We start from the raw sequence: 16,634 nt of genomic DNA, 5'->3' as shown, positions 1-16,634 counted from the left end.
AGTTGTTATTTATTTATAACTTATGTTTTAGTAAACATGTTTGGCAATAATCTTTTGTTGCCCTTCTGTGAGTTAGTCAGTTTTGTTACCAAAGAATGTACGAAGACATTATTGGTATAACTGCAGGTTGATTTAATGTAGATTTTTTTACTTTGGAAAACGGATCTATGGATATTTACTGTTTGATATATATGTTTAAAATTACATTATTCAAATGTGCATTCACTGCAATTAAGTGAACTAGAAAAGTGAACAAAGAATACATTTAACATAATATATCTCTGTTTTTTATAATAGCAATGGCTTCCAGCAGTAGCAACATTTTCTGCAGAAAAAGATACAACCGAACACATGAGCCGCACCGCGGCTTGAGAACCGCCGCAAGCAACACGAATTCAGATGCGAGCAAGCGAAGGCAAGAAGAATGCTACTATCATCAACCACCTACCTCCCAGCTTTACCATCAACAACGTCAGTGTCGACCAACTTTGCAATTTGGCCCATGGTTGAGCGCAATGACCGCCTATCGATTGCTGACAATCAGCATCCTAATTGGAATTCTGTGTCTACATCACGTTCACGGAGTGGATCCCAAATTCGACCCCTCTACACGCATGAAACTAGTACTGGTGCCGGCAGACGCACAGGTCGGCTCTGTAATCTACAGATTGCGTGCAACTGACGAGGAGTTCGACTATCCATTGACCTTTGAGTTTATGGGCGATGTATCCTCTTCCACTGTCAAGGTGGAATCGCTTCCATGCACCAAGTACAATTCTGTCTGTCAAGCTAATATTGTATTGCAACGACGCCTTGAGCCAGGCCGCTTCTACGACTTTCAAGTCTCGGTTAAGGACACAAATGGTGGGACGGCCACGCAGTTGTGTTCAATTACAGCAACCAACTTTAGTACGCCCCATGACCTCATATTTCCACATAAGCCGGGCATCATCATGATACCTGAGGTGAGTAAACCTCTTAAATATCCATTGTCCTTAAATTTATATACATATATATAAACACATTGAAAATGAGTAAAAGGTGTAAAATAGTTTTGTGCAAATGTATGTAACAGCCAGAAGCAAGCATCTCTGAATACATAAGCTGTATGTATATTATTGATCTGCAAAACTAGCCGAGTCAATCAAGCCATGTTCATCAATCCGTATGTATGAACGACTGATCTCAGAACCTATGAGAGCTAGAGACTTACAGTTTTCAACTTAGGCCGTAGTGCCCGTGCACTACGAGCTTGTTTCCTTAATTCGATTCTTTTCATGTTTCCAAGATATATTTTTAAACAAATAAGTTAGCAGCTATATCTTATTATGGTGCGAAAATAATAAAATGCTACATTTGTTGTTGATAGAAGATGCTTCAGGGTATTCCCTAATCGGGAGCTCCCTACTAGAACTATTGTTTTGGTTTTTTGTATTTACACACATTTAAACGTACAAAATACTGTGTAAAAAAAAACATTGATTGTATGCAAAAATAGGTGATTGGTTCCTTATCTCTAAAACCTTTTTAAATAAGTGAAAGGATTTTTTAAAAACAAGTATTCACGTTTATTTTATTAAATAACATATATAATGTGTATTTACACAAGCATAGTTAAAATCTAAGCTTCATATGTTAGTTCAGATTTTAATTACTTTGACAAGTAAATTTGCCTGTATGCACAAAAAGGGAGTTTACCTAAATTTGTGATATGAACATATTTCAGAAAATTAAATTTAGCAAAAAAAATGTAAGCCCAAAAGATTTAAAATCGTGCTTAAGTTTTTGTATTTTCAAACCGTGCTAAATCAAAACCGTGTAAAAACAGAGTTAGCTGTATATATTTGATATATGATAACAGTTTCCCAATTTTAATACTCTTAAAGGATGCAAAGCGAGGCACGGAACTAGATTATGTAATTGCCCGGAAAAACCCACTCTTTCAAAAGCCAGTCTACCTCGAGTTATGGGTGAGTAATATTGAGAACATAAAAAAACATATAAAAATTTTGTAACTTCAGGGTTCGCCTTTATTTGCTATAAGACAAAAAATTATATCAGCTGAGACAACGGAAGGAACAGTTTTCCTTTTAGGACCTTTGGATTTCGAGAAGCAAGCTATGTACCACTTAACAATTCTTGCTAATGTACGTCTATTAGGGTTATGCGGAAGCTTGTGATGTGTAACAATAAATTATTTTTCCCCTTAGGATGCATATGCCGAGCCTGGTCAAGATGGACGAAATATTGCAGGAATAGAAATTGTTGTTATTGTACAAGATGTACAAGATCAGCCGCCTGTGTTTACTATGGCTCCGCCAGTTACAAAATTACAGCCCGGTATTCTTCCTGGTGATAAGGTGATTTATATATTATGCAATTAATTATCTTAGTCGAAGACAAAAGTTAGGCTAATTATTTGTAACGATATTCAATTCTGTTAATAATAATACGATAAACTGTATTCTAATATATCGTATTTCTAAGATATTGCAAGTTCATGCGGAGGACGGTGATAAGGGGAACCCACGGGAAGTACGATATGGTTTAGTTTCTGAAAACAATCCCTTTACTTCATTTTTTGATATCAACGACACAAGCGGTAAGTGCGATGTAAAATTACAATACAAATAAAACCAAACTAAGCAACTTACCCTATCCCAAATATTTAACAAGAGTGCTCCAATCTGGAGATCTCGAATAGAAAGCACCGTGTAGCCTATACCGACCTTTGAACCTTCTGTAAATACACAAAAACACATATATATCTAAACAAACGCAAACATTTTATACAGCGGATATGCCTCTTCTTTGCCTTGCCACGCACTATGGGAATTGCAGTCTTGCATAAGTCATTATGAAATTATTTGAACCCAAATATGGCACCCAACTGCTTGTATATTGCATTTAATTTGTAGAGAGCAAGGAGTCATCAAAAACTGAATATTTTAGAGCCAGTGCGAGAAAACGGTATACCCATTTAGCCATTTTCAATGGTGGCATATTTTATATTTCTAGTCTATATACATACTACATATACAGCTGTGCTTAGGCTCTGCAAATGAATGCGTTAAGTACAAAGATATATATATATTAAAAATGCCTATTGCTGCCAGTTGTATGCAATTGTAAAAAACTGTGCTATTCTTTTTAACGATTTTGTATGCAGAGCATATAAAAACAACAATGCAACAACATAAAAAAGATATTAACATAACTACCAGCAATCGAACGGGTAAACTTCAATCCGGTCCGTCGTTAGACTCGTTAGATGGCAAAGCTCATCTTCAATGTACGTTGTGACCAAGTTCTAGCTCTCAGCAACGACTTTGCCCTTAGCTGCTCAACGTCACAATCAAGCCGCAATGATTGCGCTTAAGCTTCCTTGTATCGTGCTTGTCTGGTTCATTACCAGTTTGATGGCAATGACTCTGGGCCAGGCTGAGGAGTTTCTTTAGCCGGCCTTTGTGCAACCGGATCTGTATACGTGTGTATTTGTTGGCTTACGTTTGGGGCAGTCTTTGTTTTTGCAAAAATTGGCAGAATTCTCGATGAGGCAAAACGCATTTCGGCAAACACATAAGAATTTAGTTTCATAGAATGCATCTGCACATATTGTATTTCATTACAAGTAATAATATGGCTCTAGTCGAGCTGAACCGGCTAGCAAACACCCTAAACGCCCTCCTGGCTTTCTTCGGGACGCGCAAAAATAAATACTATTGTGAATATATGGTTTAAGGAAGATCCACATATACCTTGAACCCCTTCTATACATATAAATAGAAAACAAACGTACCCCGATTGCTATATTATGACGTCATACGATTAGTTTCGACCCATTAGAAAGCTTGAGTAAAAATTGGACTTGGACTGTGCGTTTGTCTCGGTTTATTCAGTCAGTCAGGACAAGCTCATTTATATAACTATATAGATAACTTCGATATACATAAATACATGAAGAAAATGAGGCGAATACAAAAAGCAATAAATATTCTCAAGGCATCGTGTGATTACTTTCTGTTTCCTTTGTTTTTTGCAAAGCAATTCGAAACCAAGCAAAAAGTGGGCATAATCGCTGGCAACTCACATCGACCTAGTCAGTTAATACAGAAATTGTCTGTTTTTTTGCTGTACTAATACTAATTTCTTCTCAGGGCTGTCAGGCTTAAGTTCTTCTGCGCTCTTGGGACTTTAGCCATAAGGGGCTCTTCTAAAATAATCACAAAGTATAAAAACAGTATTCTTATTTATTGCAAGACATAATTTGTATGTTTTGCCAAAATGTAATAATCCATACTCTTTCCTTTAATTAAAGAAGATTACAATTACTACACGTATATTGAATTTGACTTTAGACAAGTAATAATGTCTAACTTTGGAAAGCCAACGATTACCCTTGTGTTATATTGATGAGATTTGGCTCATATGGAAGAGACATTGTGAAACTAATAAATGCAAAGTTTGGTCCGAAAATTTGTTCATTATACAACTTAATTTTCGACCGATCGGTGCAATGTCAGCTAAATAATATAGTGTTCTGATGTTTATAGGACATTACATATGTAGGGAGCAAAAATCGGGTCGGGGATGTCGCTTTTATGAGTTATGTACTTCATGACAAAAAAAAGACCCTCAACAATGGTTTAAAAAAATGCAATCGTGAAAAACGATTGAAGCTTCCTTAAAACTATTATTTTAATTTCCACGTAAATTCTATATCTTTCCAGGTGAAATTTTTTTGATGCGACCACTGGAAGATATTGTGGCAATCACACATGTGGGCGATCCCGTTTTGCTCACCGTAATTGCGGAAGAAGTTAAAGTTGGTCGTGACGAACCTCCAGCAATGGCTTCCACAGTGCAATTAGCGTTCTTTCTGCCGGACCGTACCAACTCACCTCCTTACTTCGAGAACGATTAGTAAGTAACAAAAACAGATATAGTAGGAAAGAGTGCTCTAGTCGGGTGCGCCTGGCCAGGAGATACCCTAAGATGCACCCCGCGCCAAGCACAAAGTCAGACATATACACACGAACGCACCACCACAGTGTGGGAAATGTCTCTGTGATTTACTTCGGTGCTCATTATCCGATCCACCAAGTACAAATGCCTCTTCTCTATTTTTGTAGTGAACGAGGGGATGTATCAAAAGTGAAATTTTCTGTCCCTGTATATACTGTATATACCAGGGTCTATCTCCAAAACTGACAAAGGTCCTATGTATGTTCAAAATTTAAAATCTGTAGCTCATGGTTTCCTATAGACGCATTCATACACTTGGCTAAAACGACTCGACTGTTGATGCTGGCCAAGTTGATACATACATTATAGGGTCAGAATTGATTCCTTTCACAGCCGAAAAATTTGTATCATGCATCTTTAAAATACCAATAGTCGTATAATTTTATTCAAAATATGTTCAAGGATCTAGGTATAAATGGGAATACAAGTAAATTTGATGTTTTTATGTGTTCATTTGTATTACTTATATCTTTCTCATATCTTGATCATCCTCCCTGTACTTGTAGTTACGTCTCGAGGGTGGATGAAAATGCCCTGCAAGGTACAGCGCTATCGTTCGTGGATCCATATATACCACGAGTGTATGACGACGATACTGGCAAAAATGGAGTCTTCTCACTGACATTACTAAATAATAACGGTACTTTTGAGATCACACCAAATGTAGCCGAGCGTAGCGCATCGTTTCTCATCAGAGTAAGGGACAATTCTTGGTTGGATTACGAGCAAAGGCAATCGGTTCAGTTTAATATACTCGCACAGGAGCTGGGACCAGCTACTAATCTTTCGGCAATGGTGAAAGTCACTGTATATATCAACGACGTTAACGACAATACGCCGGTTTTCGATCAGCCGAGCTACACGGTGGAACTCCCAGAAAACATGACAGTGGGCACAAAAGTCGTGCAGGTTCATGCAGGAGACTTGGATTCGGGTTTGGGTGGAAAGGTGCGCTATACTGCCATTTTGGGATATCTAAATACCTCTCTCAATCTGGATGCGGAAAATGGATTAATCACAGTTGCAACCAATACCCACGGTTTTGATCGCGAAATAATGCCTGAGTATCACTTGTATGTGGAGGCTCGGGACATGGATGGTATTGGCAATCGAGTACAAGTTCCGCTCATAATCAAGCTGATTGACGTAAACGATGAGGCACCCATCTTTGACAAGGATTTATACGAGTTTATACTGGCAACCGACCTACTGGGTTTTACGACCAGCGCTGTCATACATGCCACTGACAAGGATGCTACAGCGCCAAATAATGAAGTGCGATATGAACTAATCAATGGCAACTATGAAAATAATTTTGTTTTGAATAAGCTGACGGGCGAGCTAACAGTCCGAGAAAAGATCCATCTTCGCTCGAAAAAGCATATCACCCAGCGAAGACGCCGAGATGTACATACCATGCCACTATCCGACGATGAGGGCGATTTATTTATTCTGACCGCTAGAGCCTACGATCTAGGAGTGCCAGTGCGTTTTTCGACCACGACAATACGCATCTATCCACCAGAGAGCAGAAAGCGCATTGTGACATTTGTAATACCAGGACTTAAGCTGGACAAGCGCCAAACAGAGGAAACGCTATCTGCAATAACTGGAGGCAAGGTTTTTATTCACGAAATTCGACCCCTCAGACCCGATGAGCCTGGTGCAAAAGACATACTCGACGGTAATCCAAACATCAAGGAGCGGAGTGTGGTCACCGCAACTGTGCTCTATGACAGGGCATCAGTAGTTGATATCTCGCAAATACAACAGCGGCTCTCGCAGCATAATAACTCTTACGCAATCATGCCACAAGACACAGCCGAAACAGCCGTAAGTTATCGTAATTAGAAACCAAATCATATTATGGAACGATTATTGACTAGTGTGCGTTAATAGAATCTCACTCCCCTACAGACGCAGTATAAGGCTGAAAATAAAGTTTTATTTTGGCTTCTTATACTACTGGCCACGTTGGTTGCCCTTACGATCTTGATCTTACTGCTTTGCTGTATATGCTCGTGGTGCCCTCTATATAATGCAACTACGTAAGTAACATAGGCAAAATCGTGCTCACCTAGAGCAATACAAGACATTCTATATTTTCATCCCTTGCTTCTTGGATCGGTAACTTAGTCTCGGTATTTAGTTCGACACTGGAGAGGATACCGTTGAAAGCTATACGAAAAATGCCCAAATCGCTTTATAAACTACCTAACACAATCGACATTTAAAGTTGTGTGCAATAAATTCTAAATCAAGCCACAAAGTTAAACATAGATTTTATACATTTTTAAATGTTTTGCCTATGGTATGCCTAATATAAAATAATTTTAAAAACAACAACCGCATATAATTCAACGTATAGGTTAAATACACGCCGACAATGTCAAGCCCACAAAATAAATATTTTGTGTCTTTGATTCATGTCACCCATAAAACTTCCGCTCAGGTGATAATTTCAACTTAAACGTAAACCTTTTATATTAAGACTTAAACAAGCAAGCTAATCGCTTAACAAATGCATACAATTCCTAAAAATATTCACTCAGTATCGTACCAAAGACTAAGTACAGAATTCAATGTAGTGAGGAAGACAATACCTCTTTAAAGTTCATATCATTATCCTAAGACACATTACTCATCTCATATTTAATTGTTTATTCTTCTCTTGTAGCAAAAGAATAGTTAATATCAGTAAAACTGAAGACGATGTACATCTAGTGCATAGAGAAATGGCAAATGGAAAACAAACAAAATCTGTTCAGGTAGATTTGATCGATTTCAAATAACACAGTACTTAGAATTTCGAAATGTAGAAAGCATCAAACACGCTTGCAAAGTGGCAATTTCGTTAGTAAACTTATACTTTAGTTTCCAACAATATTTCCATTCTTACTTACACCATAAATTCCCAAAATGTAACACTTAACAACTCCTAGTTATAATTCACTATGGTTCTGCAATCACATTACATTATCACTGCTTATATTTATATTTTCCATCTTACCCACTTTTTTATTAAACGATTGAAGTTGATAGCATTTAAAAGTCTTTCTTTAAAATGCAAGGTATAAGCAAAGTGACTCTATATACTTAAATAACCATTAAATTACAGGTCGCCGAGTGGATGGGAAGACGGGAGGCTTGGTCAGCGGATAAACCATCAAATACACGAACAAAGCCTACCCGCTGGGAATTCCGCGATGGACGTGAACAGCCTGAAAACATAGAAACGCAACAGTCTATTATTAATAGCGATCGCGATGCAGTTCGGCGCGCAGAATCCGCGGAATATCAACAAAGACGCGTCCGCATTAAGTACTAACCTATATCTTATATATTATTTTAATGGAATTACCAAAGTATAATTTCTTATAGAAATAGCCACACAACCAAAGACGACCCGCATCATAGTTTCCATGACTCTAGAACTAATTTAATAAACGATCGTGACGTTTATATTGAAGACGTAATGGATGATCACCACCTAGTTGAAATAAAAGAAAACTTTTCTCGTGGCAAAGAAAACAGACCTCAGGATAATGGTCGCTTGAAAAACTACGACTCGGAAGCTCGACAAATAGACGATGATTCTATACGAAGGCACGAAATAGACCGTGGAAGCGACGTCGACTTTAACACTGCACAAAATAGTCTCAAGAATAAGCGCGAACTTTTTATAAAAGACGGAAATGTCGAGATTTTACAGCTAATGACAAGAGATAAAACTCGAGACGATACTGTATTGGATGACGACAATATCTACGTAAATGTTCCAGTGAAGTCATCAATAAATCTTTCTCATCCACAATTATTAATGGTGGACAACACGGGTAAGGAGATTTTAATGAGAAGATTTATTGAAGAGCAGCCCGATGGAAAGCAGATAATACGTGAACACTATCATATTGTCCCAGGTGCAACATATATTCAGTCAATGCCAAACGAAATACAACAAGGATCAACACTTAAGGGCGATACTTTTCCCTTGGGTAAATCGGGACCAAATAGTGTTGTCTACTCCCAAACGGAACCCGAAGTAAAAGTTATACATACCCAGTCTGTTCAGGGTGCTGAGGATATATCCCAGCTTCAACCCGTTTTATCAAATCAATCTCTTACACATGAGCTGGAGCACTCGCTTAAGCAACAGAATGCGCTTTTGCGACAAATATTGCTTGAAAAGGAAAAACTAGAAACTAGATACACCCGGCAGGAAATAATTTTAGAAACACAAAGTCTTCCGGGCCAATCAATGGCTATAGGAACACAAACCGACTGCGATGCTGGTACTCAAACTGAACCGGCTCATGGCTCCATTGGAAATCAATTAAATTCACATTACAAAGTGGGCTCCACTCGCCGCCGAGCACGTAGTGAAAATGACGATTCGATGTCAGAGGATGAATACAAATATGTGCGTTTCAGTCCACCAAATAGCCCCGAAGGCGTCTATTGGATAAAGCGTCATCACCCCAAAAGGCGTTTAAGGCTACGCGGCAACTCACAACCTCGAAATAGAATTGTTTTGGTTGAAGAGGTGAAGCACAAAATCCGCACTCCTATAAAGGAGGAAGAAGAAATATACGAGAAAATGAGACGTGTACCACCTAAAAAGCCACTTCGCGAAACAAAAACAAGTATTTTGCGTAAGCAGTTGAGCAATGAAAATCGAAGGATTGAGGTTGACGAGCACAATGAATCTAATAGAAAGCACAAATCAGAAGCACTAAGCCGAGAGATACTTATGGAAATATCGGACTCTCTAGATGAATTCGGAAGTCCACGAGAGCATAGAACAGCTCAACAGTTCTATGACAACTTGGATGACGAAAACGATACTGAATACTCAATTGATTCGGATGATAATGAAATTGTAATTAGGACAAATGAAAACTCATCTGGCTGTGTGCATCAACAAAATGTTTACGCTAAAAAGTCAAGAGACCCAGAGCTTAATGAACTACAAATTAAGAATTCAAACCAAAGTAAATCCATAAACACTTCGCCATCGGAGTCACGAGAAATCCAACCCGAGGCTAGGCCGAGACTTTCACGCAGAGACAGTTCTAAGCGCAGCCATATTTCCCGAAAGCAAACATCTTCGGAGCCACCGCATAACCGAGCTTCAATTTCAAAGTCTGAAATGCATATAAGCGGAAATGAGAGAAACCGCGTTACTAATTCAAATGAAATGAGTGGTTTGAAACGTTCCTTAAATGATCGCTTTTATCAAAGTGAAACAGAATTAGCCGGTCACAATGAAACAACTGCACGAAATGTGCCCAAATATATGGAATGGTATTACAGTAGGAAGAAGCCCTCTTTAAGCGGGCGAACTTCTACGGAGTCGTCCAAATCGCAGTTGTCAGCCAAAAAGAAAAATGTTGCTCCAGAGAAACGTGTGTCGAAAACGCGAATGCACTCAAAGTCGGAGGATCAAGCACAAAATGATGCCGAAGGGATATTTAAACCGGAACCCGCACCTCGAAGATCTCCACCAAAAGGCAGTCGGCTGCTCAAAGAGGATAGAGATTTAAATAAGCAACACAAGCCCAAAACAGAGACTGATACCAACCATCCGCTCTTACAGCACTCTGAACATCGTTTCGAACGTGAAAACGCTCCGGACGTGCCACCTCCTCCCACCAAGTTGCCACACTATATGTATCCGGAAACTCCGCCCCATGCGACATCAACGGAAAAAGATCAACTATCTCAGAGGCACAAGCCGAAACCGTCGCCCATAAAAGAGAACGAAGTAAAGCTAACAAAATCAAAAATAAATCTTTATATAGAAGATCAAAATACTGTACACCTCCCTTCTCATGCTCAAAAGCAGCTGAATGCATCTACTCTGGAAGATGACCACGACTCGGGCATTGCCATGAACTCTCTAATGAATAGTATGGGCCGTAGAAATCCAATAGCCAAAAAGAAAAGTGTTTTCTCAATTGCATATGACGATGTTAGCCGCGTTAAGAAAATGCCATCAGGTGGAGAGTCTCCACAATATTCATAATGCTAACTTTATGAAACATTTAAAAGTAATCAATATATGTATGTGATAGCCTCCAAGGCTTTTTATCTTTGAAGCAACAAATCGTTTTACGATTTATCGCAAGCCACTACGCGCCTTAAAAATATACTTTCATACTATTTATATTATGTATTATTTATTCATAAGGTCGGACGTGAGGAATTTGCAATTTGTTTTACTCTACGAATAACATCTAAATACATTAATTACACCGAGCGACAACTTTTTTATTAGTTGTCTTATGCATAAAGACCACAATGTAATGTCAAGAGTTTTTTGCTAATAATTAAATTTAAAATGTTAATAGTATTATTTAGGCGGTTTATCTTTGTCAACTTAACTCTAAAATTTTATTATCTTATTTTGTTCCTATTTTTGTACTATATGTGGTTATTTATTGGTTAGCAATATAGCCTAACAAATATAACCTTTGGTAGGGATTCAAAGCAGCTCGCGCTACGCGCTCGTTGGTAGTAATAAAGATAAATATAAAAAAAAGTTGCCTTTGAGGGATTCGAACTCGGAACTCGCCACCGCCTCTACTTAACTTCCACACACAATAATTGAGTTCTATTGAAAAATAAAAAACGAATTAAAATATCAACACAGAAAACAATACAATCGCAATTGGAATGCTGTTGATAGAATTCGAAGCAGATGCGCATGAGTGCGTTTGTATATGTATACAGAAATTTTTGCAATTTGCGCTAGCTGCCACAAACACGTAGACAGTCAAAACACATAACTTTTGCGTGTTTCTTTACCGATCTTAATAATATTTGGGTATTCTCAAAAAGTAAATTGCATTAAAATTGTAGCTTAAATTGGTGGGCAATACAAGTTGGGTTATCAACTTGATTTACAACTTTAAGGTAGTAGAGGGGAGGTGGCGATAGGTATAAAATTAAAGATACTTGATATATTATTCTAGAGTAAACATATCACTTATGGTGACTCTAGCTCTTCTTATTTATCCAATTTGCTCAAAAAGTAGTATTTTGATATCGCTTATTATCGATTGCTTGGAAATGAAGTAAGTTATCGACTATCGGAAACAAACTCGGCTGTTGATACTGATCAAGAATATATATACTGTTACATACATTTTTACAAAAACATTATACTCTTTTTAGCCATTTTTCATAGGTACAGAGTATAAAGATATCAAAAAATATTATGAAGATTATAAGGATGCAAAAAATAAGATAAAATTACAGTTTACAAGCGATGTAATAATAATATAATAGCTAATCTAATCTAAACTACAGTACCACAGAAAATGAGCTTTATGTACATGGAAGGACTTTCATGATAAAAACTGACCATAGGCCGCTAGTATTGTCGAACAATCTTAAAACCGACAATTTACAGCCGCAACTATGGAAAATGTAGTATAGAAAATATGATATAGTTCTTTATAAAAGGATCGATAAATTCATTCGTTGACGATTTTAGTAGAATCGTTGTCGCAGATAATGTAAAAACCGAGGACAGCTATGAAACAAACATCGACATCGACCCCGAAGATATCCTTCTGTTGAAACCGAAGAACATGACTTGTTTAATGACCCAATCCACCTGTTTCCAAACGCGTTGGAGGACATATAAGCAATCTAAAGCGCCGAATGGGATGATGTGATGTTTCTAAAAAAACGAAGCTGGAAAATACTGACCAAGAAAATATGTACCTTATGGGGTCGGGGACGGGAATGAAAAACATTTTGTGAATGTAATTGTGATTCTTTAAAAAATGTATTTTTAAATATGCGCGTACATTTTGAGCGTAATCGGTTGAAAATTGTATTGCTGCAGCCATATTCACCACAGAGCAGTCAATTAACAACCGCTGCAGTGCCGGCATTCTGTATGTTATCTACATATGTACATACATACATACATATGTACTTTTTTGTTGACTTAAAGCGACGTAAAATTAACTCCATTTATTACAATCTTACAATTGCAATTTTACTTGACCTTACATATTATATAACTTTTTTAAAATTAAAATATACAAACCGCTAAATGACGCAACTTTCCATTTATTATTTGTTTCCTTATTAAAAGTACTGTTCATTCTTTCTTATGTTTTTGAACTCACACAAGCAAAACAAATATTAGAGCAAAGCAAATAATTAATTTTGCTCTCTCACTTTCATTCTGAGCAACTGAAAACTGCTATCGCATAATACCACCTTATATTATTTTACTATGCTTTAGATCAGTAAACCGTACCATTTCTCTCTCTATATTGTATGTATGTGTGTGAATGTATGTTTGTATACTCTGCCTCTCACAGAACGCAGTTTGCCGACGAGTAGCTGCCAGACAGTTTTCGTTTTCAGTTTCTCCACAACTTCAGGCGTGGTAAGTTGTGTGTAGCTACATAAGTCAGTGCACAAACTCAGCGATACAGTTGAAATGTTTCTCTCAAAATAATACCAGCAATTTAATAATTTAATTATATTACAGCAAACGTTAAATAACAAACTCAAAATGTGTAAATGTCTGGCCGGAAACGTCGCATGCTGGTAAGTTTAAATGAATAAACAGCAAGTTTTTGCTCTTGGCATTGCCTTTGTATACACGTTTCTACATATATGTACGTACATAAACGAATACTTTGCGTACTTAAAAGTAAATATATTTATAAGTGTAAGAGTACATATATATACATGTGCACATGCGTAAGTATATATTTACATATAAAAAGTACACGCATATGTAGATAGAGATTTGTGTACATGTGCGTGTAATATGTTAATTTTTATGTTTATGTTTGTGCTTATGTATGTACATATATACATATATATATGCATAAGTACACCTAAGAATGTACCGCTAGTGAGCATCTCCAGTATTTGAGAGGTGCAGCAGCTTTACGCTTTTAAAGTCATTTAGATATGCCTTGCCGTGCGGAAACTAATGTTAGACGTCATATTTAATCCCAGAAAATGTCAAAAAGATCGGACAATAAGCCACGAAGTCCTTCAAGAATGAATTGCCCATAGTGTGCGAGAAAACAGCAATATATGTATATATATAGAAGGAAGCTCTATTATTTGTTATAACAGTTTAGCGTACACAATATTTTCCGGGCGGGCGCTATGGGCAGGAGAACTTGTTTTTATTATTCTGCTAAAAAATATCAACCTTTAAATATGTATGTAATGATAATATAAATAGTACTAGTCTGGAGATCGGAACCGGATCCTCGTTGTTTAGTTTCTTTATATTATAATTCTTTGTAAGCGTCCATACTGTAAAGTCTGTCTCTAATAACTGCTAATATTTTACATAATATACTTGCTGTATGTACAGTGAATGAGCATAGAAATGTATAGCTATGTACACACATGGAAATGTTTTCAAATTGAAAAGCATAAGGCATACATTCTGAATGCGGTCCATGCCAATATAATATTATATATGTAGGCAAGTAATTATAAACTGTATATATTTAAACTATACTCATCATCATACTATGCTCATACTCATGTCACCCTTATTTTCTACAGCTAACTTATATACATACATACATGAACGCATGTTTGCCTGTAATTTTGTTGTGTATCTCTATTTGAAATGCGTATTTGCCCGGCTCCAGCAAGTCCCGGCTCCACTCAGGCGCGACAGTATAACGATGTTTTACTACTTGTGCTACCCCCACTATAGAGCTCATCAAGGATATCTTTCAGTTAGCCGACAGCTGGGCGGAAACTTGACATTTTTGCATAAGCACGCAGAAACTAAATAACTCGTGACAACAAGGGTTGGAAATTAACTTAGGGGCTTAACCTAAATTGCCTTTTCATATATTTTCATTACTTTACCCTTGCAGAGAATATTGTAATATTATCACGAAACGAATAACGCATATAAGTTGACATCTTCGACTCCATAACCTATTTTTTTCTTATTAATTTGGGCTGTATTTGTAATCTGTCTTAGGACAATAAACAAGTTGCTTAGCAACTAAAACATTATAAAACTTAACAGGAATGTTTGAGCTCCAATGAGTTCAACTAATATACATATTAAATTATAGTTTGTTCTTTTAACTTAATTTATGACAATATGTGGAAGATCCAGCCCGATTAGGCGTTCATGATTAAGTCTTTATATATCATAGTCGCCCATATACCAAGGAGCACCATAAAATATACATATTCTTAATGAAGGTCTCTTGTTAGTCCTTGTTTTTTTTTTTTTTTTCTAGTAGTAAATATGTCGGGGCGGCCGGATCAAACCACATTAGCATATAACTTAATCCTTCCCGACTTGTACGACTTACGTTATACAACTGAGCTCCTCGGTCAGTTGGGCGAGAAGTGAGGACAGTTCGATGGAAATAAAAACAAACATTTTTTATGCTTTTCTCACTCAGTAACCACGAGCCTTACGATGCTCGTCAAAAATCGAAGTTTTGTTTTATGGATATCTTTACAAAACTCATCAATACCATGCTTTACTATTCTCCTTTCTTATCATAACACCATTGAACTATTATCTAAAATGATGAATTACGTTTTTAAGTTTAAGCTCGCACTTTTAATTTTCCTTTAAAATTTATATATTTATATTTCGTGATGAGATTATTGAAACTCAAAAAAAAAAAACAATTTAGATCTTAGAAAATCAGTTTAAAGGCGATTGGACGAAACCTAAAACATCGAAAAGGCCTGCATGTTGCAAAAAGTTTAGACATGTCTCAAATATCTTTTCTTGGAGTAGAAAGTTCTTTGAAAGAGTGGTCTGAGGCTGTTCGGATTGTAAACAAAAACTTTCATACATGTACACATTTATTTATTTATATATATATATTTAGCTAGTCTAACTCCAAAACTGTTTATTTTCAGCTGCTTCAGTTGCGCACTTAGCATGCTCGTATCTATAATCAGTGCGTTCTTTGTTGTGTTTGTTATTGTCGGCTTACTAGTCTACTTTTTTTACTACCACGAGCAAGAGGACGATGTCAGCAAAATTAAAAATGATATTCACGATAGATTTAAAAATACTATCGATAAATTGAAAAGTGGCTTAAATCAATAATACAACAGGTAGCTAAAAACAATTATTGTTTCTATATATAAATAAACACATTTAAATACTCTTTTACGTTTCAGGGCCGATAACTTGAAAGAAGCCTTGATTAAACTAGCCTTTACCGGATGTGTTTCCATTCAAATTAACTACCATGCTGACCTACAAATGCTGTTCAAACAAAACATTGAAATAGCTGGGCAAGTTTTGCATTTTAAGCGTTCCGTACAAACATAACATAGGGTTTGATAAATATTTATATATGTGCTTATATATTTTATAAAATGATCCTTTGAATCTCCAAAAATGTATTTATTTCAATTCATAACTATACAAATAAAAAGAATATATTATTATTAACCAAATGTATGCAAATACCCAGGTTAGTTCTCCACAAATGACTCTTATAAACATTGAAACATTCTAAATCTGTGTATACTAAGAGAGACCCTACATACCAAAAAACACAGCATTTTTATATCGATCTTTATGGATTATATGGAAATAAAAAAAACTTTGATTT

General features: G+C 36.6%; 2 protein-coding genes across 2 annotated transcripts; both read left to right on the top strand.

Moving 5' to 3' along the window:
* Nucleotides 1-299: 299 nt before the first annotated feature.
* On the top strand, nt 300-11,106 carry LOC115765076 (cadherin-86C). Its single transcript, XM_030708452.1, has 11 exons — nt 300-965; nt 1,887-1,970; nt 2,022-2,147; nt 2,211-2,360; nt 2,488-2,602; nt 4,731-4,923; nt 5,532-6,858; nt 6,943-7,073; nt 7,703-7,793; nt 8,144-8,346; nt 8,407-11,106. The coding sequence occupies exons 1-11, from the start codon at nt 300-302 to the stop codon at nt 11,048-11,050; spliced, it is 5,730 nt and encodes a 1,909-aa protein (XP_030564312.1). The 3' UTR covers nt 11,051-11,106.
* Nucleotides 11,107-13,525: 2,419 nt separating this feature from the next.
* LOC115764918 (protein midgut expression 1) lies at nt 13,526-16,423 on the top strand. Its single transcript, XM_030708222.1, has 3 exons — nt 13,526-13,599; nt 15,928-16,128; nt 16,195-16,423. The coding sequence occupies exons 1-2, from the start codon at nt 13,565-13,567 to the stop codon at nt 16,118-16,120; spliced, it is 228 nt and encodes a 75-aa protein (XP_030564082.1). The 5' UTR covers nt 13,526-13,564; the 3' UTR covers nt 16,121-16,128; nt 16,195-16,423.
* The last annotated feature ends 211 nt before the right edge of the window (nt 16,424-16,634 follow it).

This window comes from Drosophila novamexicana, unplaced genomic scaffold (genome assembly GCF_003285875.2).
Source record: "Drosophila novamexicana strain 15010-1031.04,08,12 unplaced genomic scaffold, DnovRS2.1 tig00000877-arrow-arrow-pilon, whole genome shotgun sequence".
Taxonomy (NCBI): Eukaryota; Metazoa; Arthropoda; class Insecta; order Diptera; family Drosophilidae; genus Drosophila; species Drosophila novamexicana.
Note: the sequence above shows the minus strand (reverse complement) of the source record. Positions and strands in the feature narration are given on the sequence as shown.